This window comes from Electrona antarctica (assembly GCF_951216825.1).
Source record: "Electrona antarctica genome assembly, chromosome: 4".
NCBI lineage: Eukaryota > Metazoa > Chordata > Actinopteri > Myctophiformes > Myctophidae > Electrona > Electrona antarctica.
Window position 1 is genome coordinate 46,867,396 of NC_136809.1, and position 26,521 is coordinate 46,893,916.

At 42.0% G+C, this 26,521-nt stretch overlaps 2 protein-coding genes across 2 annotated transcripts in view; both read left to right on the top strand.

Annotated features, from left to right (window-relative positions):
• Positions 1 to 312: 312 nt before the first annotated feature.
• ankrd49 (ankyrin repeat domain 49) lies at positions 313 to 7,745 on the top strand. The gene is made up of 3 exons (XM_079500425.1): positions 313 to 470; positions 1,663 to 1,892; positions 5,707 to 7,745. The coding sequence occupies exons 2-3, from the start codon at positions 1,677 to 1,679 to the stop codon at positions 6,181 to 6,183; spliced, it is 693 nt and encodes a 230-aa protein (XP_079356551.1). The 5' UTR covers positions 313 to 470; positions 1,663 to 1,676; the 3' UTR covers positions 6,184 to 7,745.
• A 4,363-nt stretch (positions 7,746 to 12,108) lies between these two features.
• The window catches only part of nt5c2b (5'-nucleotidase, cytosolic IIb), an 80,803-nt gene continuing 66,390 nt past the window's right edge, over positions 12,109 to 26,521 (top strand). Inside the window, exon 1 of the mRNA XM_079500415.1 lies at positions 12,109 to 12,240. The gene's annotated coding sequence lies outside the window, so the exon portion shown is untranslated. The remainder of the gene's footprint in view (positions 12,241 to 26,521) is intronic.

Genomic DNA, 26,521 nt, shown 5'->3' on the forward strand with positions numbered 1-26,521 from the left:
TCTTACTGTGTAATTAATTATACAGGGGTATGCTGGATAAGAACTACATATCCCAAGTCACATCTCAGAGTGTTGGTTGAGAGCCATCTAATAGAAGAGTTACGGTATTGAGGGGGCAGAAATGCTGTTCATGCAGCCTGAACTGAGACAATACAAGCTGGAATTGGAAATACATTGTTTTCAACGAGGTCGGCGCAAATAAGAGAAATTTTAGGCATGTGTGCATCATGCCAACTGTTTTAAAGTATTGTACAGTGACAACTAAAGTCTCTGTAATGTTTATGTTGTACTATAACTACTATTACTACAAAACAATCTATACTCTATGGCTCTGGCAGGTATGTAGTTCTTACAATCTTACAGCTGTGTGTATGTATGCTGGATAAGAACTACATATCCCATGTCACATCTCATTCGCTAACCACTGTGAGGCTAGCTGTGGTGGTTTGATTTAGCAAACAAAGCTGCTGGTAGGTAACCTTCTGATTGATAAATAAATATTAAACTTATTTTAAAAATAACACTAGATGTTGCTGGCATTTGCGCGTTGCAGAAGCGCTGCAGTGTGTTTGTTACGCTACCTTATAGCTAATAGCAGCGTAGCCATGGTTCACATGACGCTCGTACTTCACTGTCATAATCATGTTTCAGGGTAGCTAGTTTCAGGGCTAATAGCAGCGCAATCTCTGGTTAATACTAGCTATGAATAGCTATAAAACGAATGTTGTTAATCTGAACTGAAACCGTACTAGTAGACAGACCTCAAATGGCTGATATGCTTTACATTGCAATGCAGTGTTTGGAAAATCAGCCATTCTAACATGAATGATGATTATTACATATGCAAAAATGTGGCCATGCAATCAGAACTTTGGCTAGTTGGCTAATGAATGGAAAATAAGAGCATGATTTGAGAATTGGACACTTAGGTTTAATGGTTTATATTAGAGAAAGTTGTATTTGATGGCTAAATATGCAGTATACTGGGTTATATATAGAGCATGGCATAAGAGTATAAACACTTGTGTTGTTTTATTGTAACAGCAGAATAATGTTTTAAAGGAACTACAACATGCATTTTAAAACGGTTTTTAATATTTAATGTCAAATTGTTTATGTCCCTCAATCATCTTTATATAAATGCACCACGTCTCTGTATGTCCGTCTGTGTGTATGTCTGTAATGCACGTAACTGGAAAATCGTTCACCCCATCGACTTCAAATTCGACGTGTGCGTTCCACACCCCCACAGGGAGTGCAGTGCCCGGTGTCGAGTCGATCGGACCCACGGTTGTCCAGAACCGCCACAAAAGGCTTCTGCCCGGGCTTTGAACAGGGCCCCTGCCCAGTGTCCATATTGGAGCTGGCCTGTTCTGACATCACAACATTCCATATTTGGGCATGTGTGACATCACAACACTCCATATTTAGGCGTGCCTGACACAGAACTCCATATATAGGAATAAAGGGACACAGAGCGACAGATACAGAAATGTGGTGGTTGTGGAACCCCACACCCCCCAAGGACACGTTTTGCGCAGTTGTTAATATTGATTTCAGAACACGAAACGGCCTGAAATTACGCAGGGATTGCTCTCTTCAATAAAGCAGCCTTACATGATTGTAATATTTGTCTCATCTCTCTCTCTCTTGCTCTGGTAGATACTTGTAGCTTGATGGAGTTCCCAGAAGATTTCAATCAACTTGAGCTTCTAAACACACATGGACATCTGATCCCCCGTGGAGCAAGTAGCTCATGGAATGCGGAGGAGGTTGACGAGGATGATGATGATGAGGAGGCAGAGCACAGTGAGGAATGGTATCTGCAAAAGGAAGACTTACTCAAAGAGAGACCAGAGGAGCTCATGTTGTGGGCAGCAGAGTACAACCGTGTAAGTGTTGGAGCTTTAAAGTCTATCACACGTTATGTTTTCTTATTTGGATAGACCGTTTTTTGCAATATTCATAGTGAAACAGAGGCTACGGGTCTTGACTTAGCTCCCCCAGGCTTACAGTGGGCGAGTGGGGCCGCAGCAAGCCCAAAATGAGTGGTCATCAGTGGGTAGAACAAGCATGCTAACGGAGGGTTTTTTCTCCCCCTCTCGATTTTAGCGTTGGGTCCTGGGACAAATAACAACATACGATTCATAGGACAGGAAGCGTATTCGTGAGGGAAAGTTGATAATAATAAGACTTAAAAACGTTAATCTTAAGTCTTTGATGATTCGAGACATAATGAACCAGGATTTGAGTAATTGAGTGTGTTGCATATTAATAAAAAATCACACCCGTGTGAAGTGAGGGGCGCTAATATATTAAAATCTAACTCATGTTGATTAGGTGATGTAATGGTGATGTAAAACAAACGGTGTCAAAACAAACATTAAATTCTCCTTATTGTTAATGGCATTTAAAGGAGCATTCAGTGATTTGGGTGATTTGGAGAAAAAAAACGGTCCACCCGGTAACAAGTTGTGCACATGCACGCGCTCTACAGTGGGGGAAGTACAACAGACCAACAGCACGTGCACCAATGCCCGCTCCACTCGATCATGATTGGAGGAAGGCCCCTCTCATCCTGATTGGATGAAGGCTTTGCCACCCAAAGCCCAAACCGAAACTAGGGTTTTTTGACCCCAGGGGCTCACTGGGGACAGGGAGGAACTCCTTATATGGTCAGCACACTTTATAGTAGGGAGGATTATCCAAAAAATAAGAAAGAATAAGTGATATTTGAATTAAGTGAAATCACTGAATATACCTTTAATGTTTGTGTTAGGGACAAGATGATTTCCCTTCATTGTCAATAGTGTTTTAAAAACAAACATTAAACCTGTATATAGGAGGGGCCAGCGCCCCTCAAAATGTATAGGCCATATCAGGATTATATTTTACCGTCCAAATAATAAATTAATCAGCATTGCTACTATAATCTACTGTACTATCATGCAGACATCGCTTGCCAAAAAATAACTAAAGTGGCCGTGATTGGGCGACAATAAGTGGGCTTTACATCTCATTCAACCATAATGTGCAAAATCTACAGTTTGTTTTGTTAAACGTTAATGTCATCATGAACTTTATACAATGCAGACAGACAGTCATTCACTGCTTGCTTGTGTAATATCCACGTTTTATTCCGTCTTTCAGCTTCGGAGTCGGAACGCCTGGTTCTGTTCATTCTTAATAACACCCTGAACCAAGAAGACTATAAAGCGCTGATGAGTAGCGGAGCTGTAGTGTGTAAAGCTCAATGTGGGCTTCGCCGTATGACGGTGTTGTTTTGCATTGAAAATAGCAGACATACAAGCTCACAACGTGGCGCCTTGCGACGTGTTGTGAGCTTGTAGATTTGATATTTTCAACCTACAATAGGCGGATCTATCAGCTGCATCTTATGGCTGCAGCGCCAGCCTGTGTTCCAAGTTTCATATCATATGGCTGCCCTTCGTCGAAGCCTATAGTTTCCACTTTACAGCCATCTTCTGCTACCAATATTGGAATAAAACAACTTTTGTAGGTTCTCAACACAAGTTTATAACACCGGCACTCTGCCATTGCCATCTGCATAACTAACACCGCTCCACAGGCACACATCGTTGATAAGGAAATGGGCATGTCTAAATTGTCTATACGAGGTTAGCATTGCAGAGGGACAAAAGACTATTGCTTCTCTGCCCCTCTGATTACGTCGCCCAGTGCGTCATCGTGGCATTCCGAAGATATTTCTCAAAATGGCAGCTGTCAATCATTTGAGTTGGTAAACCTTTTAATGTCAAATGTGTCTCCACCCCCCAATTCTATTAATGTATAAACTCGGCAACAAAAGTTCGGAAACTTAAATTTGGTCCATTATGTCTCCACTTTAATAATACCAATTGGTATTGTATTTTATATCATTTTAATCGATGATTAGTCATCTTTACAACGAGGTATAGATTGTAAGGATTGGGCGTTCGTGGAATGAGCAACACAGCAGTATCTCTCTCACAGGCAAGACAGAACTTGAAGTTGTCATCATTGAAGGCAAGATCAATGCAGAGAGTATATAGGGATGAGATTCTGCAGCCAGCGGCGATCCCATATCTTCAGAATCTGGGACCTAACGCTCGCCCCCACAGAGCCAGAATCATCACAGAGTAGCCTACCTCCAGCATTTTGGAGTGGAGAGGATGGAATGGCCTGCCGTGAGTCCAGACCTCAACCCATTTGAACACTTGTGGGATCAGCTTGGGCGTGCTGTACGTGCTAGAGTGACCAACAGAACCACGTTGGATCACTTACAACAAAACCAAAATGGGATGCCACCCCACAGCAAAATGTGGCTAGATTTGGTGACCAGCATGGTGCCAAGCTGTTGCAGCTGCTTTTGGATCTTCCACCCGCTACAGAGTTCCCTAACACGGAGTGTAAAATGAATAAAGTGTAAAACTGGCCAATATGTTTTTTTCACCCCTTATTACTGTGGGTGCAATCATCCAATCCACTAAACAACTCAAAGCAAGGGTTGAATACCAAGCATTTACAGCATTTACCCACACCTTTAGCTGTGTTGCTCATTCCACGAATGCCTGATCTTTAAAATCTATACCTTGTTGTAAAGGAGACTAATCAATGATTTAAAATAAATGATATAAAATACAATACCAAATGGTATTATAAAAGTGGAGAGTTTAGTTGGCATACTTAGGGTTTTTTTCGTTTTTGAGAGATGTGTGTCAACAGTTTTACGCTTACTAATGGCATTTTCCAAACTGGCTTCAACCAGGCTGGTTTGAAAAGTCTGATTTTTGTTCTTGACTAGATAAAAAACAAGGTCTGACAACAGGTTATACATAGCTGCAATTTGCAACACTAGATTTGTGCATAATAAGATGAATCTAGAGTTGCAACATCCTCCATTGACCGTCCATTGATCCAAATTGAAATTTCCGATCGGCTTGTATTAAACGATGTTAAACTCACCAACATTGTAGCTGTAGGGCAAGATTTAACTCTTTTCAATCTGCAAAGAGTTTGTTTCATAAAAATCCACCGTAGACATGTTATCTGAGCTACTTTATGTCAAGAGATTCAGTGCAGGTGATCTAAGTGTTGGAGTTTGGTAGTGCTCGTCGGTGTCACTAAACGGCCCTGCATACCAACTATTTCGAATTTGCAAATAATGAAAACGAGTGCTTCCAAACTCCAACATAATCACCTGCGCGGAAGTTCTTGACAGGAAGTAGCGGTGTCTACGGTGGATTTTTATGAAACAAATGCTTTGCAGATTGAAAGAGGATCATTCAAACTTGCCCTACAGCTGCAATGTTGGTGATTTTAACGTTTTCTCCGTCTTTTTTCTGTCCATTCCAAGCATTAGTTTTGCATGAAAAACACTCCTTGGGCCACTTGCCCAAATGTGCCCAAACGGCTATGGCCGTTTTAGTTTTTTTCGTGCAAAACTAATGTTTGGAATGGATTCAGAATCAGTTTGACACGTCACATTCTACTTAAAGCATAATGAAATGTAGAAATCTTTGCCTTTTATATAGGTGGTTAATGGTGGCCATATGGATTTGGCCACTGTGGCGACCCTGAAGGTCGCCGGCTCGGGCGCCCTAGCTAAATCATTAGAGCAGGCCCTGGGCTGCAAAATGTGGCGCTTTTAGACAAATTAGCACAAAATCACCATTCTCTCTCCCTACCTCCGATCCTGTCTTTCAGGTGTCAACAATCCACAGGTTATTGTCTGCTGACCCCTCTCTGGCATGTTGCCATGACGAGGACCGCTACACACCTCTGCACCGTGCAGCGTACAGCGGGCATGTCGCTGCAGCCTCAGCGTTGCTTGCTGCTGGTTCGGTCATTAAGTCGCGCACAGTCGACGGCTGGACTCCTCTCCACAGCGCCTGTCGCTGGGGCCGCGTGTCCGTGGCAGCCCTTCTACTGCGACACGGCGCCGAGCTCAATGCCCAGACAAACGGGGGACTTACGGCACTCCACCTGGCTGCCTCCCACACCAGCTCTCCGCCTACAGACTCCGCAAGCACACTAGAGCTTCTCCTTTCTCAGCGGCACCTGAAGGCCGGACTCTGTAGCAGCAGTGGGGAAACAGCCAGCGAGGTGGCCCGCCGAAGTGGCCCTTATCACTTCCTGTTTGAGATGGTGGAAGACTATAGCAGTGTGCTGCCCACATGCTGACTTAAAAACACAAATTACACACACAGTCACACACACACACACACACACACACACACACACACACACACACACACACACACAACCAAATATAACATGGTACCACTTCTCCATAGAACTCAATGGACACGCCTGGCATGTTCTTTTCTGTCGCCCTATTACTTTAAATGACGTCCACCTTCTTGATACAGATGAGTAAATTCAGCATCTAAAGGGGACTTCCTTAAAAGAAAATCCAAAATGTAGTTGGGCTGCAACTAATGATTAAATACTTTATTATTATCATTGGATTAATCTATACAGTTTGTTTGATTCATCATGAAGTTTCACAGCAAATTCCATGACAATCCAATCAGTTGATATCTGTTTAGGACCAAAGTAGTGAAGCGACCAACCATTATAGGCTTAAATTTATGCCAATATTTTGTGATGATCTTGAAAATGGAAATCACAGTCAATAGTTACTCCAAAGTTTCAGTCAATGTATTAAAGCAATTATAGGTCAGAGGTTTTATATATCTGGAGATTCAATTATTAATAATGTGTCCTACTGTATTGAATTTGAATCTTGACTTGAATTGTTCAATGTTGCCACAATAACATGAATAATTTAAGTGGTTTGCTAGCAGGTTTCTTATTTGTGACCTTTTGAGAAAGGTTTCCTCTATTCTCTCCATTTCAGAGCACACATGCATCACTTTTAGTTTGTTGATTTCTCTCTGATGTGTTTCTTTGTGTGTAAGATGATTGTAATAGGTGAAGTGGCAAGACCTCGCCATCCTAATTACTCTAAGCTGTCTCTCTCTTCAAGTAAGACAAAGCTTACATCGTGATCGTATCCAACTAGAAGAGGCCAGGTGCATTTTATACTAGTCGGCCTACAACTAAAATGCTGAAGAACAATGTTGCATTTTCCAGGTATCCAGTTCATGATTAAACATCATAACGATGTGTTTGCTGTTGTTGTACGTATGTATATTCACTTGGGATGTTTTTAAGTTGCTTCTTGATCAATATGTTACAAGATCAATATGCTAGGATGTGTACATATTCTCCCATCTGCAGAACTGCCCTTCTGTTATGAACTCTCTTTGAGCACAAAGGTTGAGGAGCAGAGAAAGGTTAGACTGCACCAGAAACACATTGGTTTGTTCCAGGTTACTAGTTGCCTGCAGAGTAAACTGAACACAAGTTTTCCGCTCGCTCACACATTTATATTGCAGAGATCGCAGTCACACAAAACCTTTAAAGTTATTTTAGCAACTTACAGGTTGCACAAGTCAAGAGGCCTAACCATCAGCACTGAGATACCCCACCACCATACATCTTCCAGGTTCCCATTAAATGGTATAGAGTTTGTGAACATATACGACCCTGGGTTATGTGTATACCACCATTTATGTGCTTTTTATAAATTTAATTTCATTAGGCGTAGAGCTATTAATTTGAACTTAGCTCCAGACATCCCAAAACAAACTAGTCAGGCTTCTACCTGGCCTAACTCCCAGAACTTTGTGTTGACCTGTACCTTCGTTGAACTGTACCCATTCTACGAACTGAATAAAAAAATCAATCAGCCAAAGTCTATTATTTTGACACTGGGGGGACCAAATCAAATCAAATCAAATCAAAGTTTATTTGTATAGCACATTTACATTGACCGAAGACAAACCAAAGTGCTGAACAAGAGCATGTAAAACAAGAACAGAGCAACAACAAGAGCATGAAAAGAAAAACAAAACAAAGCAATAAGTGAGACCGGAAGTATAAACAGACATGGTATAAGAAGGGTACGAGTTTTCAGGCAACATTAAAAGCCAGGGAGAAAAAGTGGGTCTTTAGGAGAGATTTAAAAACACCCAGGGACTGTGCAGAACGAATGGGAAGGGGCAGGGCATTCCACAGTGTGGGACCGGCCACAGAGAAGGCTCGGTCACCTCTAGTGACACATGAGGTTCCAGGCACAATCAAACGCAGTTGGTCAGCTGACCTGCGGAGGTGGACGCTGGCAAATACTGCGGCATGGTCAAGCTGGACCTCCAAAAGGCTTTTGACACCGTGAACCACTCCATACTGGTTAACAAGCTAAAAGCAATTGGTTTCGATAGCACATCAGTGAGCTGGATGCAATCCTACCTGGAGGGGAGAGAACAGATGGTGGAAGTGAACGGAACACTGTCCCCCCCCCTCCCAGTGAGCTGTGGCGTTCCACAAGGAAGCATACTAGGGCCTCTACTGTTCCTAATATATGTAAACGACATGACTTCAGCCTGTGACTGCAACTTGTTCCTGTTCGCAGATGACTCAGCACTGCTGGTCTCGGACAGGGACAAACTGCAGGTTGAAAATGCCCTCAGCTCTGAACTCGGTAGAATCTGCACCTGGCTCGCTGATAACAAACTATCTTTACACCTGGGAAAAACTGAATCCATTCTCTTTGGCTCTATTAGTAATCTCAGCAAGGCAAATGGCTTCTTGGTTAGAGTGGGTGACAATGTTATCACACGTAAAGATGAAATTACCTACCTAGGTTCCATCCTGGAGGCTAATCTTTCCGGTGATAAAATGGCCACCAACGTAATCAAAAAAGTCAACCATAGAACAAGATTCCTCTACAGGATCTCCTCACTGGTCAACAAAAACACCTTGAAGACCTTAACAGGAGCCCTTGTACAGGGTTTCTTTGACTATGCATGCACCTCCTGGTACCACAGCACCTCAAAGGCCCTTAAAACCAGGCTCCAGACTTCCCAAAACAAACTGGTCAGGCTCCTACTTGATCTAGCCCCCCGAACCCACCTCACCCCTGCCCACTTCGACAGGCTGGAATGGCTTAGGGTCGACGACAGAGTACAGCATCTTGCAATGGGTCTGGTCCACAAGATTCGATACACCACCAAGATACCCATGTACCTGTCTAGATACTTCCTTAATGTTAACGAAGTCCACACCCACAACACCAGAGGGAGTGCAACGAACCATGTACAACCCAGATTCGGCACAAACAAGGGACTAAATTATTTTCGCTCCTATGCCACCAAAATGTGGAACGCCCTACCAACTGTCATTAAGACATGCGAATCCCTTGACTCCTTCAAAACCGCTCTCAAAGGGCACCTACGGATGGCTGCAATTCGAAACTGGCCCCCGTAAAATCTGAATCCCCCCCCCGCCCCCCCCTTTTTTCCCCTCACTGTATATATTTCTTTTCCCTTTTTACCTCCTTTTTGATGAATTCCTGTTCTGTTTATAGAAGTGTCTATTTGTACGTCTCTAAATGTTTTGATGATTTGAACATGGTGGACCCTGTTGGAAACAAGTGTAATGCTGAATTGGGTCGTCCACTCACAGTTAACAGCCTTTGTATTGAGTTTGTGCTTGAAATGTACTGTAATTCTGCAAACTGTTAATAAATTCTTCAATCAATCAAAAAACGTATGGTTTAATGAGCTCGCAGAGGTAAGGGGGGGCATGCCCATTTTGGGCTTTGAAGACAAACAATAATAATTTAAAATCTATTCTAAAGCGAACTGGGAGCCAGTGTAGGGAAGCAAGGACAGGTGTAATATGATCGCGCTTTTTCTTTCCGGTAAGGAGGCGGGCAGGTCTGTTATCAAGAATGAATGTGGCTAATTGCTTAAGCATAATCTTTACAACCATACCCATAATAAAACTGTCCTCTCACTTTGGGCTTCATTATGGTGAAAGCACAAGCATTCTCACTCCACTCCACTGACACATGCCTCCTCTATTTGAGCGACCACATCAAACAAGAGGTGGACGCTGGCAAATACTGCGGCATGGTCATGCTGGACCTCCAAAAGGCTTTTGACACCGTGAACCACTCCATACTGGTTAACAAGCTAAAAGCAATTGGTTTCGATAGCACATCAGTGAGCTGGATGCAATCCTACCTGGAGGGGAGAGAACAGATGGTGGAAGTGAACGGAACACTGTCCCCCCCCCTCCCAGTGAGCTGTGGCGTTCCACAAGGAAGCATACTAGGGCCTCTACTGTTCCTGATATATGTAAACGACATGACTTCAGCCTGTGACTGCAACTTGTTCCTGTTCGCAGATGACTCAGCACTGCTGGTCTCGGACAGGGACAAACTGCAGGTTGAAAATGCCCTCAGCTCTGAACTCGGTAGAATCTGCACCTGGCTCGCTGATAACAAACTATCTTTACACCTGGGAAAAACTGAATCCATTCTCTTTGGCTCTATTAGTAATCTCAGCAAGGCAAATGGCTTCTTGGTTAGAGTGGGTGACAATGTTATCACACGTAAAGATGAAATTACCTACCTAGGTTCCATCCTGGAGGCTAATCTTTCCGGTGATAAAATGGCCACCAACGTAATCAAAAAAGTCAACCATAGAACAAGATTCCTCTACAGGATCTCCTCACTGGTCAACAAAAACACCTTGAAGACCTTAACAGGAGCCCTTGTACAGGGTTTCTTTGACTATGCATGCACCTCCTGGTACCACAGCACCTCAAAGGCCCTTAAAACCAGGCTCCAGACTTCCCAAAACAAACTGGTCAGGCTCCTACTTGATCTAGCCCCCCGAACCCACCTCACCCCTGCCCACTTCGACAGGCTGGAATGGCTTAGGGTCGACGACAGAGTACAGCATCTTGCAATGGGTCTGGTCCACAAGATTCGATACACCACCAAGATACCCATGTACCTGTCTAGATACTTCCTTAATGTTAACGAAGTCCACACCCACAACACCAGAGGGAGTGCAACGAACCATGTACAACCCAGATTCGGCACAAACAAGGGACTAAATTATTTTCGCTCCTATGCCACTAAAATGTGGAACGCCCTACCAACTGTCATTAAGACATGCGAATCCCTTGACTCTTTCAAAACCGCTCTCAAAGGGCACCTACGGACGGCTGCAATTCGAAACTGGCCCCTGTAAAATCGGAATCCCTCAAACACGAACGCAATGACAACACAAGAGACGGTCGCGGCCACACAGCCAACTCAAGGTATGGCCACTGAGCCAACTTGGGGACCCAACGCAAGGACAACACAAGAGATGGTCACGGCCACACAGCCAACTCAAGGTACGGCCACGGAGCCGACTTGGGGACCCAACGCAGCTCCTCCAAGGAAAACAAACAATTTAATGGAGCTGAACGTGAATCCCCCCCCCCGCCCCCCCTTTTTTTTCCCCTCACTGTATATTTTTCTTTTCCCTTTTTACCTCCTTTTTGATGAATTCTTTTTTGATGAATTCCTGTTCTGTCTATAGAAGTGTCTATTTGTACGTCTCTAAATGTTTTGATGATTTGAACATGGTGGACCCTGTTGGAAACAAGTGTAATGCTTAATTGGGTCGTCCACTCACAGTTAACAGCCTTTGTATTGAGTTTGTGCTTGAAATGTACTGTAATTCTGCAAACTGTTAATAAATTCTTCAATCAATCAATCAATCAATTCTACAATAATCTAGACCAGCTTTCATTGTACATATCAAAAGTTAATCAATTATTTACAGACGGACAGACAAGAAGAAAAACAGACAGGCGGGCAGACAGACAAGACAAACGGACAAAAGAGACGGACACACTTGTGAATTGTGATTTATTCAATATTGCTACCTACAGTACTGTTACATATTGGAATGCAGCCAGTAGATGGTGCTCACACACTGTCTTTGGCCTTCATTCAGTTCAGCGCTGTGTTGAGACATGGGTAACTGGTATGTGTTATTGGGTGGGTCTTGATGGGTTATCTAACCTCTGACCCCACGTGGGGTCAGAGGTTAGGGTTCACTTGTCCTTGGGTATTTAGGGAGAGTTCAATATGTGCTGTCCCTCCCAAATACACTAAATGTATATAATAATACTAATTGAATTGTTGCTTTGAAATGATGCCAATAAAATATTCTATCTATATATCCACAGGCCTGTGAAGTCTGACTTTGACGTGAAGTCCATCTTGGATGACATCCAGGGGACAATTAAGCTTCGAGGACCTGGTCGAGGAGCCTGTGTGAGAAGGAGGCGTCCGCATCCACCCCTGTCCTCTACAGCTCTAACTGGGTAAGACGTAAGAAAGCTTTTTCTTATATAGTCACCGTTCAGTGGAATGCTTTGCCAGCAAATCTAAAATCCATGAATTCTATCCCTGCTAAAGTTTAAAGCTGGCTTGCCCCCATGGTTGCAGACAGTTCAATTCCTTTTGTTAGGCCTCTTGACTGTAGGCAACGCTGAGGAAGGCCTTCCTCACACAAACCATCCGTTTGTTCTGCTGGGTGGGTTGAATCTGCAATACACAAGAATCATAATGGATCAAAAATCAGTGCTGGTATTCCTTAGTTTCTATAGACTATTTTTCTACCAGAACCGTGCACCCGATATGCTTATATACTGTGAACGGCTCGTTTGCTTCTCCTCTTTTAAAAAACATATTTTGATACCCTGTACAAAAAGTTCAGAAACTCATTCATTGTGTATGTACGACATTGTGCAGAGTTTCCCTTTTCACAGCAACCCTTAATGTACAATGTGTTGTCACTTACAGGTGTTTTGAATCAATATACCATAGGTCACAGTACTATTTGCACCATCTGTATGGTCTATATAGTTTCACATAATTGGTTGCAATGGGATAAATTCATATTGTAATAAATATTTTAATATTCAAATAGAAAACATAATATCTGGGTTTATTTAATTTAACTCATAATACTGTATATAAATATGCCAATGGTATCTCATTGCAGCAAAACCTTTAAATGTGTGTCCAATTACATTTTAACTTATAGGGATGACAGAGTTGTGCTGCACAGTGGAAACAATAGGTCTATGGATTATGTACAGTTTGGTATGTAGTACCACTTTGCACCAGATGGTGGCACTTTTGTCATGTGTTACATGTGTCCTCCAAGATGATCACATCATCAAACCTGTGGACAAGCTCTGGCTATTTTCATTTCAGATGTAATTAAATGTTTTAAAAACCCAATGATTTTGTAGATATCCTTTCAAGGAAGATTGCGGTTTGTTTGTTTAAGGACCCCACTTCCCAGCCAGGTCAAAAATGCAACTGGTCAGAGTGACAGGGATTCATTAATTCACCTTCTAATTTTCTCTGATACAATCTCATACTGAGCAAAGATTATGATCTCCTTTGTCCTTCATCCCCTATAGCTTAATCTAACCTTGTTTTCAGCAAGAATGTCAGCCATCTGCCTAAGGATTAGTGTGCAACTGTGCATGTGTATCTTTTACTATGTCTACATTGTAGTGATTTGTTGTACCAAATCACTCTAATATTTTGTGAAATGTCCTTAAAACTTTAAAACCATAAACAAAACGAGTTCACATTGAAATGCAACACATTACATTAACACAATACAATTAGTGGCACTATAGGTAGGTAGGTAAGTAGGTACTAAATAAATCGCAGGCATGCGGCACGCTTGCAGGACACGTTAGCATGCTGGTGCATCTCCAATACCTGACAAACAGCCTTAACAGATGAGTGCAGTATCTAAATGTTGTTAGTATGGTCTATCCAATCACCAAATCACGATTCACAAGTGGGATTGCAGTGGCAAAATACCTGTGTTAGGGACTCAGGGAGTCTTATTACGAAGCAATTTCTTCAAACAGGAAAACATGCATGTGCAGGAACTTCCAGGAAGGAAAATTGGTAATTCCAGATTCACTTTGCACACCTGCTGAGGCTGCATTTATGCCTTCCATGCTATTGCTGCATCCTCCTGTCTCCTTCTCTGATGCAGTTCACTGCTACACACACACACACACACACACACACACACACACACACACACACACACACACACACACACACACACACACACACACACACACACACACACACACACACACACACACACACACACACACACACACACACACACACACACACACACACGTAAAGCCCAAGACGACTATACCATGTTTACTTCAAGGACATGAGACCAGGATCTGTTTTCATACTGACCTCATAGTCAGCAGAAAGTGAGCATCTGATTGGGCTTCTGTTTTTTTTCTGGAGGAAAGGTGGATAGCAGCAGTCACCTTTAAAACAACAGGCAGTTTTACCACTCAAGCGTTTACAAAGAAGTTCTCATTTTAATAGTATACAAATGACATTACAGAATTGAACACTCTCAACAACTCAACCATTATTTGCTTGATTACGGTAATCACTTTGCGGAAGGATGCTAAACGCACACCAGTAGTGGTGCCGGTCCACGGTATAGAACAATCTAAATGTGAAGTCTTGAAAAGACAAAGGTGGCCGCATAGACACATACACTTAACAGACATGATGCTTTCTTCCCCATTAGGTTCTGCTACCCAGCAAACTGCTGAATGTCACCGATTTATAGCTGTTCATCCAGTCTCTGACACCGCACCTCATTAGACTGACAGCTCAGCAGCAGTTTTAACATGGTCCAAGCCAAGGTCCTGCATGACTGGAGGGGGAGTGGGGGGGAGAAGGAGGAGGAGGAGGGGAGAGTGTGGCTGAGGAGGCACTGCGTTTGTTGTATAACATTGCAGCGGCATGGCACACCATGGGGGAGAGACTGCATGTGTTAACACCCCCGGATCAGGGTGTGGCCTGGTCCCTGTGTGTGTGGATTCATGTGCTGATACAGAGATATACTGTACCTTGAGATGAATAAGCCTCCATTCATCATAATACAGTAAATGGAAGTATAAGTAATGCAGACAAAAAGAAATGCAGAAATGCAAACCTGCCCTCTCCCATTTACCTTCATTTGTTTCTATGTTATTAATTCATGTGGAACATCAAAAGAATGTAAGAATTCTAACGACAATGTGCGGGGATAGAAATATGAAATCCGTTTTTTGTATTCTAAAATAATTCTAGCCGTCAAATGCGTTTCTTCCTGATATAAGATATGTAGATCTGGTAATTCATGCAGATTACGAAACAAAACGGGTATTGATTTATGATCAGTGGTTGGCTGGTCCTCCCATCCCATAGCAATTAACAAAGACAGGAGCGGCTGACACATGGCATAGTCTAGCTAGCACCTGCTTCCCCATGAAGGCAACAGCGATTTTTCAGTATAATTGAACAGATCCCAAAACCACATCAGCTGCTTTCTGAAGCGATCTGAATTATGGAGCACCTATGTTTGCATAAGTTGGAAATTACTGATAGTCCAAGTAAAACATAATAATGCAAAAGGAGTGTTCATTGTCCATCAAATTTGTGTTTAATTCACACAAAAAAGTTATAGTAGAGCTTTTAGTTCAAAAACAGAAGGTCTTTTTTTTTTTTTTTACTTTGACTTAATATGCAGAATTTTGCACTGCAGTGCAGTGTATTCTGCATAGCTCAGTTTTAGTGGGTTGTGGAAGACTGATTCATTGATGTCTCTGTTGGAAATGCAGTGGTAGATAGATTTAGGTATAGACCAATCTCCAAGTGGTTCAGTTGAAGATGCATAAGCCTTCCCCTCTCTGTCTTCCTATTTGCAGCTATTGTAGCTCATTATCGAAAGAAAAGGTTTGTTCGCCAATACATGTTGCCATCCCATTACTAAATAAAACAACTTTACTTTCAAGAAGCATAATGAAAAGTCTGAAGTGTCAAAATGAAGCTCGGTTATTTTCATGCATTGTGAAATAGAGGCTGTTTACGTCAGTCTGACTTCTGTTTTTGAACAATCACCACTTGATTGGGGTTTCATTATTTGTTTCATTATTTCTCTGTAATACATCCGTGTTTGTGTGTGAGCTGTCTCCAAGGTTGTGGTAGGTGACTAGAGACATGTTCAGCCACATCCTCTCTTACACCATATCTCCTCTCAGTCCTTTATTCTTACACTTGATGTGCGTGTGTGTGTGCGTGCGTGCGTGCGTGTGCGTGCGTGTGTGTGTGTGTGCGCGCGTACGTGTGCGCGTACGTGTGTGTGTGTGTTCTCCCTCTCTCTCTTTCTCTCTCCTTCTCTCCCTCCCTCTACAGTGAGACTGTTAGGGTGTGGCTCCTCCATCCAATAGAAACAGCTTCATAGGTGCACAGCACATTGCTCCTGAAGAACAATTCAAATATATGTTTCTATTGCAGTATGTACAATAACATTATCTAGTAGTAGCCTATAATTGTTACAATGAATCAATTGTATTATTATAGTGCTTTTCTTTTTTTTTCAACAATATATTTATTTTCCTTTTTACACACAAATGACAATACACATATACAAAAAACAACAATGAACAGTACAAGACAATTACTGATATAAAGAAAGCAAAACAACAATAACCAAAAACAACAAAACAAAACAAAAAACAACAACAACAACAGCACTACTCCTCTTCAGCTCCATCCATTAGATGTGACAAATTATTGTTCTTTATGTATCTCATAAAACGGCCCCACACCTCCTGAAACATTTCTTGTTTGTCCTTAAGAATGTATGCAATCTTTTCCAAAGGTAGACATAAAGACAATTCTCTGAACCACTGTGTAATACTTGGTTTGTCCGGCCTCTTCCAGGTCAATGCTATCACTCTCTTAGCTTGTAAAAGACATATATCTATAAACATTTGTTCATTACGCTTTATCTTGTGTCCCTCCGGATATAGACCGAGCAGGAAGAACTTTGGTTCTGGTACAGTATTTATTGACAAAATCTTCTGTATTTCCTGCCCGACCTTCCCCCAAAACTCAATCAATTTTGGACAGGACCATAGACAGTGGAACAATGTGCCTCTATCTTCTATAGTGCTTTTCTAAGTACTCAAAGCAATGGTTCATGGTTCATACAGTCATTGGGAGGTGAAGCGGCCAGCGTCCCACTTTATATAGCTATAGTTCATTAGCGATAATGATTAAAGGTCCAGCATAATGGCAATTGCATTTCTGAACTTCATGGTATTATCATGTTATAATTTAACAAGGGACAAAAGTATTACAACTATCATCATTGTGGAGATTTGAATGAAGCCCATAGGGCATAGCAGTGGGCGTGGATTTCTGGACCCACTGAAAACTCCTGGGCACTGGCCTTCTTGGAACGATGCAAGTTGGAAATGAATGCCCCACCCAGTTATTATGTCTGTGTCGCGTTTATGCCCATCTATGGAGTTCTTTGTCAGAACATAATTGTGATGTCAGAACAGGCCAGCGCCATATATGGAAATATAGGAGCGATCAGGTGAATCATGACCATAAAACCCTTGATTCTGCGGAGAATAAATATAATTAAATAAATAGTATTAATAATATAAATAAACTCACCAGGATCCTGGATGACTTGATTCTAGGCTTAAAATAATTGATAATAATTGATTTTTGTAAATCTCTATGGGAAAAATGAATCGCCGATTTTTCAGTGGGTCCAGAAAACCACTCCCACTGCTATGTTCTATTGAGAAGCTTTCCTTATGTTTATGAAGAGAATCAAACTACGGTAATCAAAAAATAACTAAATACAATGTAAATTATGCCGGAATCCCCAGTTTAATGCGTGCTCTGAATGTTTGACAGACAAGTATGAACTGATAAAGTTAGCCAGGTGTCCCACTGTTAAGGTTTGGTTGCCTTTTAGATCGAAGCTGGGAGTCTGACAGTGAAGTCTGGTCTGTCTTGACTAATTAAGGATTTGAACCAAGTCATGAAGTTAAGGAGGTAAATTTAGAATTGAGTTACCTTTGCAAGTTTATTTTCCGACAAGGTGATTCTGGCTGGGTGTAGCCTTATAAAGAGGGGAGAATGACGTAACGGTTAGTTCGACGTTACGTCATCCTTAACACCCACAGTCTGTGTTAGACAATAGCCGCAGCCAGCTTGCTAAATTAAACATCTTCCTCCATTGTTGCGCTGCGTACTGAATTTCCAACTCTGGATATATGAATATCAGAATGCATCTCACTCAGTCCTTACAAGTTGCATGTCCAAAAGCCTAAAATCTCCCCCGCCAAGAAAGGATTCCCTACAGTTTAGTGTCCCTTCCCGCATGGGCAACATAGTCACATGCATAAACATCCAAAATTGAATAAAACTATGCTCATTTTGTTAAAAAATCAATAGCAAATTTGAGTTGAAATCATTGCACTGGATGTTTAAAGCTGTGTATATTGTACATACGGCAATAGATATATCTATATATTTGAATTATTGTTCTGGCTGAGCTCTGGTGCACTAGCTGTGCTCCAATGAAGTAAAGCTGTTTCTTGGATGGAGCCACACCCTGTGCTCATTGTTCATGTAAAGAGGGCAGCTGAGAGAGAGAGAGAGATTCATAGGAGTACTCTTTAGCACATGTCTTCAGCCAGGAGATTAATTCACTTAAATGTATCTTTTCATGCAAACATGTAATATATGTTTATACAATATCAGAAATCCTTTGGGATGCAGGTGTCGTACATATATGTAGGCCTGTACTATACCTGGATCCTAATCATTTTATTAATTAGTATATGTTGATAGTTAAAGTATCAATATTAGGCCAACACTAATACAATTATTATGATGCTCTACTGCATTTCCGCGTTGAGATATCTGTGGTTTCCCTTCTTCTTATAAGACATGCTAAAGCCTAGCGTGGCACTTAACAGCACTTGGTGATGTAAATGAAATGCTATTGGACTGTTTACATGGCTAATGTGTGTCTGGAGAACATGTGGCAAGTCCTGTGATGAAAGGCCATTAGGCTGTCATGTGCGCCAGTGAAAACCTCCTCTAACGTGATCACTGGGCTGGTAAAGTAAAGGCTATAAAGTGCACTGCAATATCGGTGGCAAGTGTCCAGGAGAAAAGATTGAGTATCGTTATGACAAATGAGCGGATTCCTTCATGTAGTAGGGTTTTAAATTAAAGGAGATGGATGACATGTATTTGAACTTGATATCGGTATTGCCTTCATTCACCCAATGCTTAATATGCCATATGGCATGTGCTGAAAGATCTGTGTGTATGCGTGCGTGCATGTGTATGTGTGTGGGTGTGTCACTAGGCTGGTTGGTGCATGTGTGCGTGCATGCGTGCATGTAAATGTTCTTAGCACATGGTGTAGGACGTGCACTTACTGTGTATCCTCATGTGTGTGTGTGTGTGTGTGTGTGTGTGTATAAAGAAGCTGGGGGGGGGGGGGGGGGGGGCACTATGGCCCCGAAAAGTACTGCAAAAAAGAATATTAATCATGATTTAATCCCATGTGTTGCTGCACATTATCGCAACATTACCAGGTCTAATTCCTCATACTTGGTGAAACGGAATCTGATGAATCCCTACTCTCCTTCAAAACCGCTCTCAAAGAGCACTTACGGGTGGCTGCCATTTGAAACTGGCCCCAGTAAAAAAAATGTCAAAGTCCCCCCCACCCTTTACTGTAGTCTATATATATTGTCTTTTAATTTCTTTATCTTTATTTACTTTATGCACAATAATTACTAAGTCCATAATGAAGCCAAACCATCTTCCTCTCCCCAAAAAAGGAATCTGACTTCCAGGATTTGACTGTCTTTAGTTTCTTATGCTGATCTTACCGTTCGAAAGTGGCCAACCAAAGAGAAAGTTTGTGAAGCAGCAGCCTTACGCAATGCTTACTTTCTTCTACTGAAAAATACCCTTCAGGCTACTGGAAAATACCCTCTCTGAGCATGTAAACAGGTAGCAAATACAGCACAGAGCCCCAGTGAGATGCACAAACTAAATAATTCATGAGGTGTAACTCGCAGATGAAGCAGAAAATGCCCCAAGAGTAGAATGGAGGGATGGGAAGAGGAGAGTTACAGAAAGGGTGAAGGGGGAAGAGGAATAAAGAAAAGAGGGCTGCCGTTAGAGTGAGCGAGGTAGGATGGGGCGGGAAGAGAGAGTTGTATTGGGGAAAATAAAGACACAAGAGACTAATAGCTAAGGAAAATCTTGAGTCTGAAATACTCAGTTAAAGCTACCGTGATGCGGAGCCAAATATGAGAATACGCAGTAATATAAATTGGTTTATTCAGAGAATGCATTCTGAGACATACAGAGTAAAGCAACAGTTTACATACAGGGATTTATGTCACTTCCCTCCAGGGAGAGAGCGAGAGAGAGCTCTGGTACATGACGTGACCTTATCTTTTGTTACCAGGCACCTGGGCAGCACAGGGTTGCAATGATACAAGCTCATCTTTTAGTAAGTTTGAAAAACACAGTATAAAAGGCAAGACCACTTTTTTGAGTTTTGAGTTGTATAGTTGCCTTGCCATGACGTAACTCCAAAGGTGGACAAGAAATAAAAAATAATTGCTCCATTGATTAGAAATGGATAATTGTGTTATGGAGAAAGTACTCATATTTTTCAGAGATTGTCAAGATTTTTTAGATTGCAGATCAGCTTTTTTTTTCTTCTTTCTTTTCCTTTTTCTTTGAATAGTCAAAGTATGACAGAGGGCAGAGGGGGTATGTCATGTGGTGTGGGAGGTGTGAGTTTTGGAACTTGAAATTGACAAATGTCTTAGGCCTATTATCAATATATACTTTGAGTACCCAAAGTAAAAGTATTCAAATTTTCAGAAAATAATAGATCTACAAGCTCATAACGCGTCACATTGTAGAAAGTAAAGTCAAAGTAGGCTACTTCAAAATGGTACTGTGCAAGCACTTGTAAGTTGTATAGGCTATAGTACTTGTGTAAATGTACTTAGTAACTTACCTTGCACCACTGAACGAGCAGCCAATGACCGGCATGTGCTTGACATAACCAGCGGATTAATTGCGAGAGTGCAGAGAGACATGAGGCGATATTAACTCAAAATGTAACTAATGTCTAACATGTAGTGCAATCACTGGAATGGAAGTATAAAGTAATGAAAATGGATATACTCAAGCTTTTTCCAAAATAGCAGATCTACAAGCTCACGACGCATCACATTGTATACAAATGGTACCCAATGCCTTGCTTGGCAGTCGGCATCAAGGGTTGGATTGGGGTAGGTCCCTGCGACATACTAGCGTCAAGGATCAGTGGGTGTACTTGGATATAAAGCCGCCTCAGGCTACGAAAACACGAGGATCCTCCTGACCCATGGGCCACACGGCTCGGGAACTGTTGGTCCCAACTTCCAAGGCTGCTTATATACTTACAGATGAGTCAGCCATAATCTCCATGCCTGAATGCTTGTTCCTGACAGTGACGGTCTGTTATGCAGTGGGGGGGGGGGGGGGGGGGGGGGGGGGCATTTCCTGGCATGGTTTGGGAACACCTGTCCCCTTTACAGGAACGGTGCAAATCAATGCTAAATTATTCTGGGTGATCTTATGATGAAACATTGCCCCCATCCACAGGGCATGAGGGAATATATGGTTTGATGGGTATAAAATGATGTGAATCATATGCTATGGGGTTTGAGCGCGCAGTCACCAGATGGGAGCTTTTGGACAGACAGGTCCTACCACCATCATCAAAACACCAGGGGATATCCTTTGTTACAATGGTGTTCAATCCCTCTACTATGCCAAGCAATCAGAGGATATTAATACAATCTGGGAATACATTTCTTACCAAGAATTTTCTTCACCAATGTGTTTGTAAGGGTGTCTACTAACATATCCCACAACATTGGTTCCTATTCAACCACCCTAAGGGAATTTTTTATAGCTACTGAAAGTTGGGGTACCATCAACAAACAATATAAGGCAAAATGTTCTAAATTTCATTATGCTTTAAGTAGCATGTGACATGTCAAACTAGGAGGTTTTCATGATTCTGAATCCATTCCAAGCATTAATTTTGCACGAAAAACAGTCCATGGGTTAAAAAGGCCATAGCCGTCATCACAAATGTGATGAGGTCAGCACATTCGGCAAGTGGCTATGGCCGAATTTAGCCCAAGGAGTGTTTTTCGTGCAAAACTAATGCTTGGAATGGATTCAGAATCATGAAGTTTGACATGTCAGATGCTACTTAAAGCATAAAGAAATTTAGAACATTTTGCCTTATATTGTTTATTTTTTATTATTATTATTTTTATCCCACGATTTTGCAACCCATTTTTTCACCCAGTGTCAATTATCTAATGTAATCCTGGGCGCTACACTTCCTCTGCCAACCTGGGGGGGAGGCGGACTGTCTTCATGCTCCCTTCTATGCATGAGGAGTCCAAGCTTCTTCTTTTCACCTGACAGGGGGAGTTTCCCCGGCCGGACATAGCGCGTGGAAGGAACATTTATATTGGTTGTTGATGGTACCCCAATACTTTCAGCAGCTGTCAAAAATTCCCCTAGGGTGGTTGAATAGAAACCAATGTGGGATATGTTTGTAGACACCTTTACAAACACATTGGTGAAGAAAATTCTCGGTAAGAAATGTATTCCCAGATTTGACATTATACTGATAATATTCCCTGACTAAAGGCACATATTGAAGCTGTTGTTCTCTGTCTCTGTTTTAGATCCACCACACTCTCTCGCGAGTCTGCATTTATTTGCACCTTTATTTGCACCATCAGCCATGGGAGCAGTTTAAACCTTTTCCACCTGCTTTTTGAGGGGTGCTAGCCCCTCCTATACACAGGTTTAATGTTTGTCTTTAGTTCAATGTTTGTTTTGTAAACGCCATTGACAATGAAGGGAGAATTTACGTCATAATGTGCCATTTACGTCATATTGTCTCTTTATTGTTAATGGCGTTTGTTTTACATCAGCATCATCATCACCTAATCAACATGAGTTTGTTAGACTTTAATATATTAGCGCCCCTCACTTCACACGGGTGTGATCTTTTTATTTTATTTGATGTGATGTGCAGGAAATACATTCGTGGTCTGGGAGAGGTTGCCATGGCAACAGCCATGTTTTCTGCATGGCCTCTAGTCTACTGTCTATTTTCTATCAGGCAGAAACCTCATATCCCCATATTTATTTATTTCTCTTCTGTAAATGAATGCCCTACTTCATCATACAAGGTTGTTGCATGCATGAAAATAGTAAAATAGCAGATCTACAAGTTCACAACCCATTGTAGAATGTAGATCATCTACTTTCACTATTTAACCCATTTAGACCTGAGGACGCATCTGTGTCATATTATAGCTTTTAAAAAAGGTTTAAAAAAAGAAAAAGGTTTTGGAGATAAAAGGTTTCCACCCGACAGCAACCAAGAAGATCAGAGATAATCTTTGTACGTAACGGGGCTCCCCAGCCTCTCGCTGTTCTGCAACCGGCTGCTTTTATCTAGAGTGCCTCGTGGTGCTAGTTGGTGTGCGGGTCTGGGTAGGTGTTTGTCTTTGTGCGTGTGCACATGGGGTGTCTCAGAGCCTTTTGCCTAGTGGAGCGTGACAACCGGAGTGAAGGCATCGCCATGGGACTTCAGCTCTGCATTTGGACGGAGGAAATGTGGAGTTCCTGCATTATTCAATGCTGATTCAACTGCTGAGCTGTATCTGAGCAGCGCAGTCTGCCTGCAAGGCAGTTGCATGGCTAGATAAGCAAGCTTGCTCAAATGCAGTGGTGGAAAAAGTACTCGCGTGTTTTACTTAAGTAAAAGTATCATGCGAGTAAAAGTATCATGCGAGTACTACTTTCTTACGAGTAAAAGTCTGGAATTCAAAAGTAAAAGCACAAAAGTATTCGTATCAAAATGTACTTAAAATATCCAAAGTAAAAGTACTCATGCGGAATGTCCCATCATTTCAAAATTTCAGACGTATACACATCTTCTGGAAATAGCAGATCTTAGTAGATAGTAGATCGGCTATTTCCAAAAAAGTTCACGCAACTTCTCGTCTTTGCATGTAATCGTGCCGCTCTAACCATCCAAGTCTGAACGCATCTTAAGATCTCCATATATGGAGCTGACCTGTTCTGACATTCCATATGTTGATCCTTCCCCACCCGTCCTTCCTCTTCGATGTCTCCCTTTTGACTCATACCTGTCCATTCAAACTCTAGACGGGCCCGCCCCAAAGTTATTAGCGCAGCCGCGCCCGCCGCCCGGCAAACTATAGTTCTCAACAGGCCCGAAAATGAAGGCCTGGTCCTACCTGGGCCCTAACTGGGCTGGTCTGAGGCCCTGCCTGGTCTAAGATGCCTCTGAGAGGTAGTGGAGTAGAAGTAAAAGTACTGGAAATTGGAAATAGAAATATATATAAGAAGTACAAATACCCCAAAAGGTCAATGTACTTAGTTACTTTCCACCACTGCTGAGCTGTATCTGAGCGGCAGACAGCTGATAAGCCTGGTTAGCCTGGGCCGTGGCTCAGCGGTCCAGGCACCTTGGCTGGTAATCCAGTCTGGCAGTGTGCCGCGGGTTCGACTCCCGATCCCGACGGCCTTTACAGCATGTCACCCCCCCATCTCTCTCCCCATTTCCTGTCAGCCTACTGTCTGTCCCTCCATAAAATATATATATTAAAAAAAAAGGCGAAAGCCAAAAAATAAAAAATAAAAGCCTGGTTAGATAAGCAAGCTTGCTCAAATGGCCAGACTCAATAAGAAACATCTGGGCACTGGGCAGGGCACCTGAACAGCTTTTCACAGGGCTGTTGTCCAGTTGTTCAAGTGGACATTATTAGCATTAGCATCCAACAAAACCAAGTTAGGACAAACAAATGTGGATAATGTTAAAACATCAAACTCAAGTGGAATTGGGTTTTGCGCTTTTTAATACTTTTCATTGGATACATTTTTTTAACCAACACACAGGCATAAAGCATGTTCAATAGCATTAATGTATAAAAAAAATAATAATAATCAAAAACCTGAAAAATAGTTAGCTGGTTTCTGCCGGATAGCGATGATTATGTGTGTTTTTGTAAAGGTGTCCATTTTTAAACCATACTCTATTCAACCCCGGCCTACTCTGTTCCCTCACACACATTTCCAGTCAGAGCAAATCACAAGACTTGTACAAATCTAACTAGGCACTTAGTTAGACCGAGGTCCTCCATAGTTTCTTTATGAATATGAATAATTCAGGGACCATCTAATAAGGCTGTACTGCACGCTGCTCTGATCTGATTCACTTTGACTCAAAATAATATATTACGGCAGAATGCAAAGGTGTTCCTCTTGTTTCTCGCATATTTAGCATATTTTCACTTTTCCATAGGCTATACGTCAACTGTCATCAATATACCCAGGTCAATAAAAATGGCATTTTGTTGCAGAATGTATCTTCTGTAGAAACATCTCTCAACGTAAATTGCTTTTGTCCTTGCTGTCGGAGACATTTCAAACTGCTTCTCCACAGCATTAAGCTCCTCCATGCTTCTATGGCCATATGTGAAGGTAATCACATACACCGACACACCCACAGATTGACAGACAGCTTCTGTGTGAGAGAGAGAGATAAGAGGAATTGCGTGGAATAATTTCTGAAAGGTCAGAGCGCTGCAACTGAAAGCTTGTCCCAAAGGAAAAGCCATCAATAATTGCAACCACTGAGATCTATCTTTTGAACAAATGATCAATATGTTTATGTATCCTTCAATAATGCCATTAAGTATATCATTGAAATATATTACACATGATATTTTCATTATGACTGCAAGTGAAGTGCAGGCTATATATAATATCCAGTTGATATTGATATCTGATTTAAGCAGAGATTTCGGGTTGTCTAAACAGGAGAAAGCTGTCCAGGAACAAATACCTGACACAGTACACTACGTACAGTATGCAGTCAGTCTTCAAGGGCATGTTTTTGTTTTGGCTGGACAGTCAATTCATTACAGGGGTATTGATTTTCATTCTGCAGCAGCTGTGAAGTCCATTGGCTCCTTCAAGGGCAGAATATTACCCATTGTTCTTTTTTTACTGTATGCATCAAAAACATTAAGTACGCATAGTACCCACATGCAGACCCAATAAAGCTTTTGTTCTAAGAAGCGATGAGAGTTTTTGGTGCTATTTAGGCCTTGGGGGGGGGGGGGGGGGGTGTGTCAGTGCGTGCGAGCGTGTGTCTGTGGGTGGTGCATGCATGGTGGTGAAGGGGTCAGAGAGAATAAAGAGAGGGGCAGATGGGTCTGGGTTGCCATTGTTACACAATGTCTTTGGCAGGTCTCTGGGGACAGTGGAGGAGGAGATGAAAGGAATGTCTTTGGGGAGTGGGAGGGGACCAACTGATCTGTGCAAACACTGGCATCACGCACACACATACAGATGCACGCACACATGCACACATGCACGTGTGTGTGCACACGCACGCACGCACGCACACACACACACACACACACACACACACGCACTCACACTCTTACACTTATAATGGATGATATGGATGTGGATGGTCTTGGGTGGCTGACTTTGAAGGATTTTAAGTGAACAGTCAAACATACTTATTAAGAAATGACACCCACAAATATATTTGGTGGAGTTAACATCATGTCA

Bases quoted from the DNA above. Each gene is read 5' to 3' on its own strand.
- ankrd49 (XM_079500425.1), top strand. From the start codon at position 1,677: ATGGAGTTCCCAGAAGATTTCAATCAACTTGAGCTTCTAAACACACAT. The intron at 1,893-5,706 runs GTAAGTGTTGGA...CCTGTCTTTCAG, and splicing joins GGGCAGCAGAGTACAACCGT to GTGTCAACAATCCACAGGTT.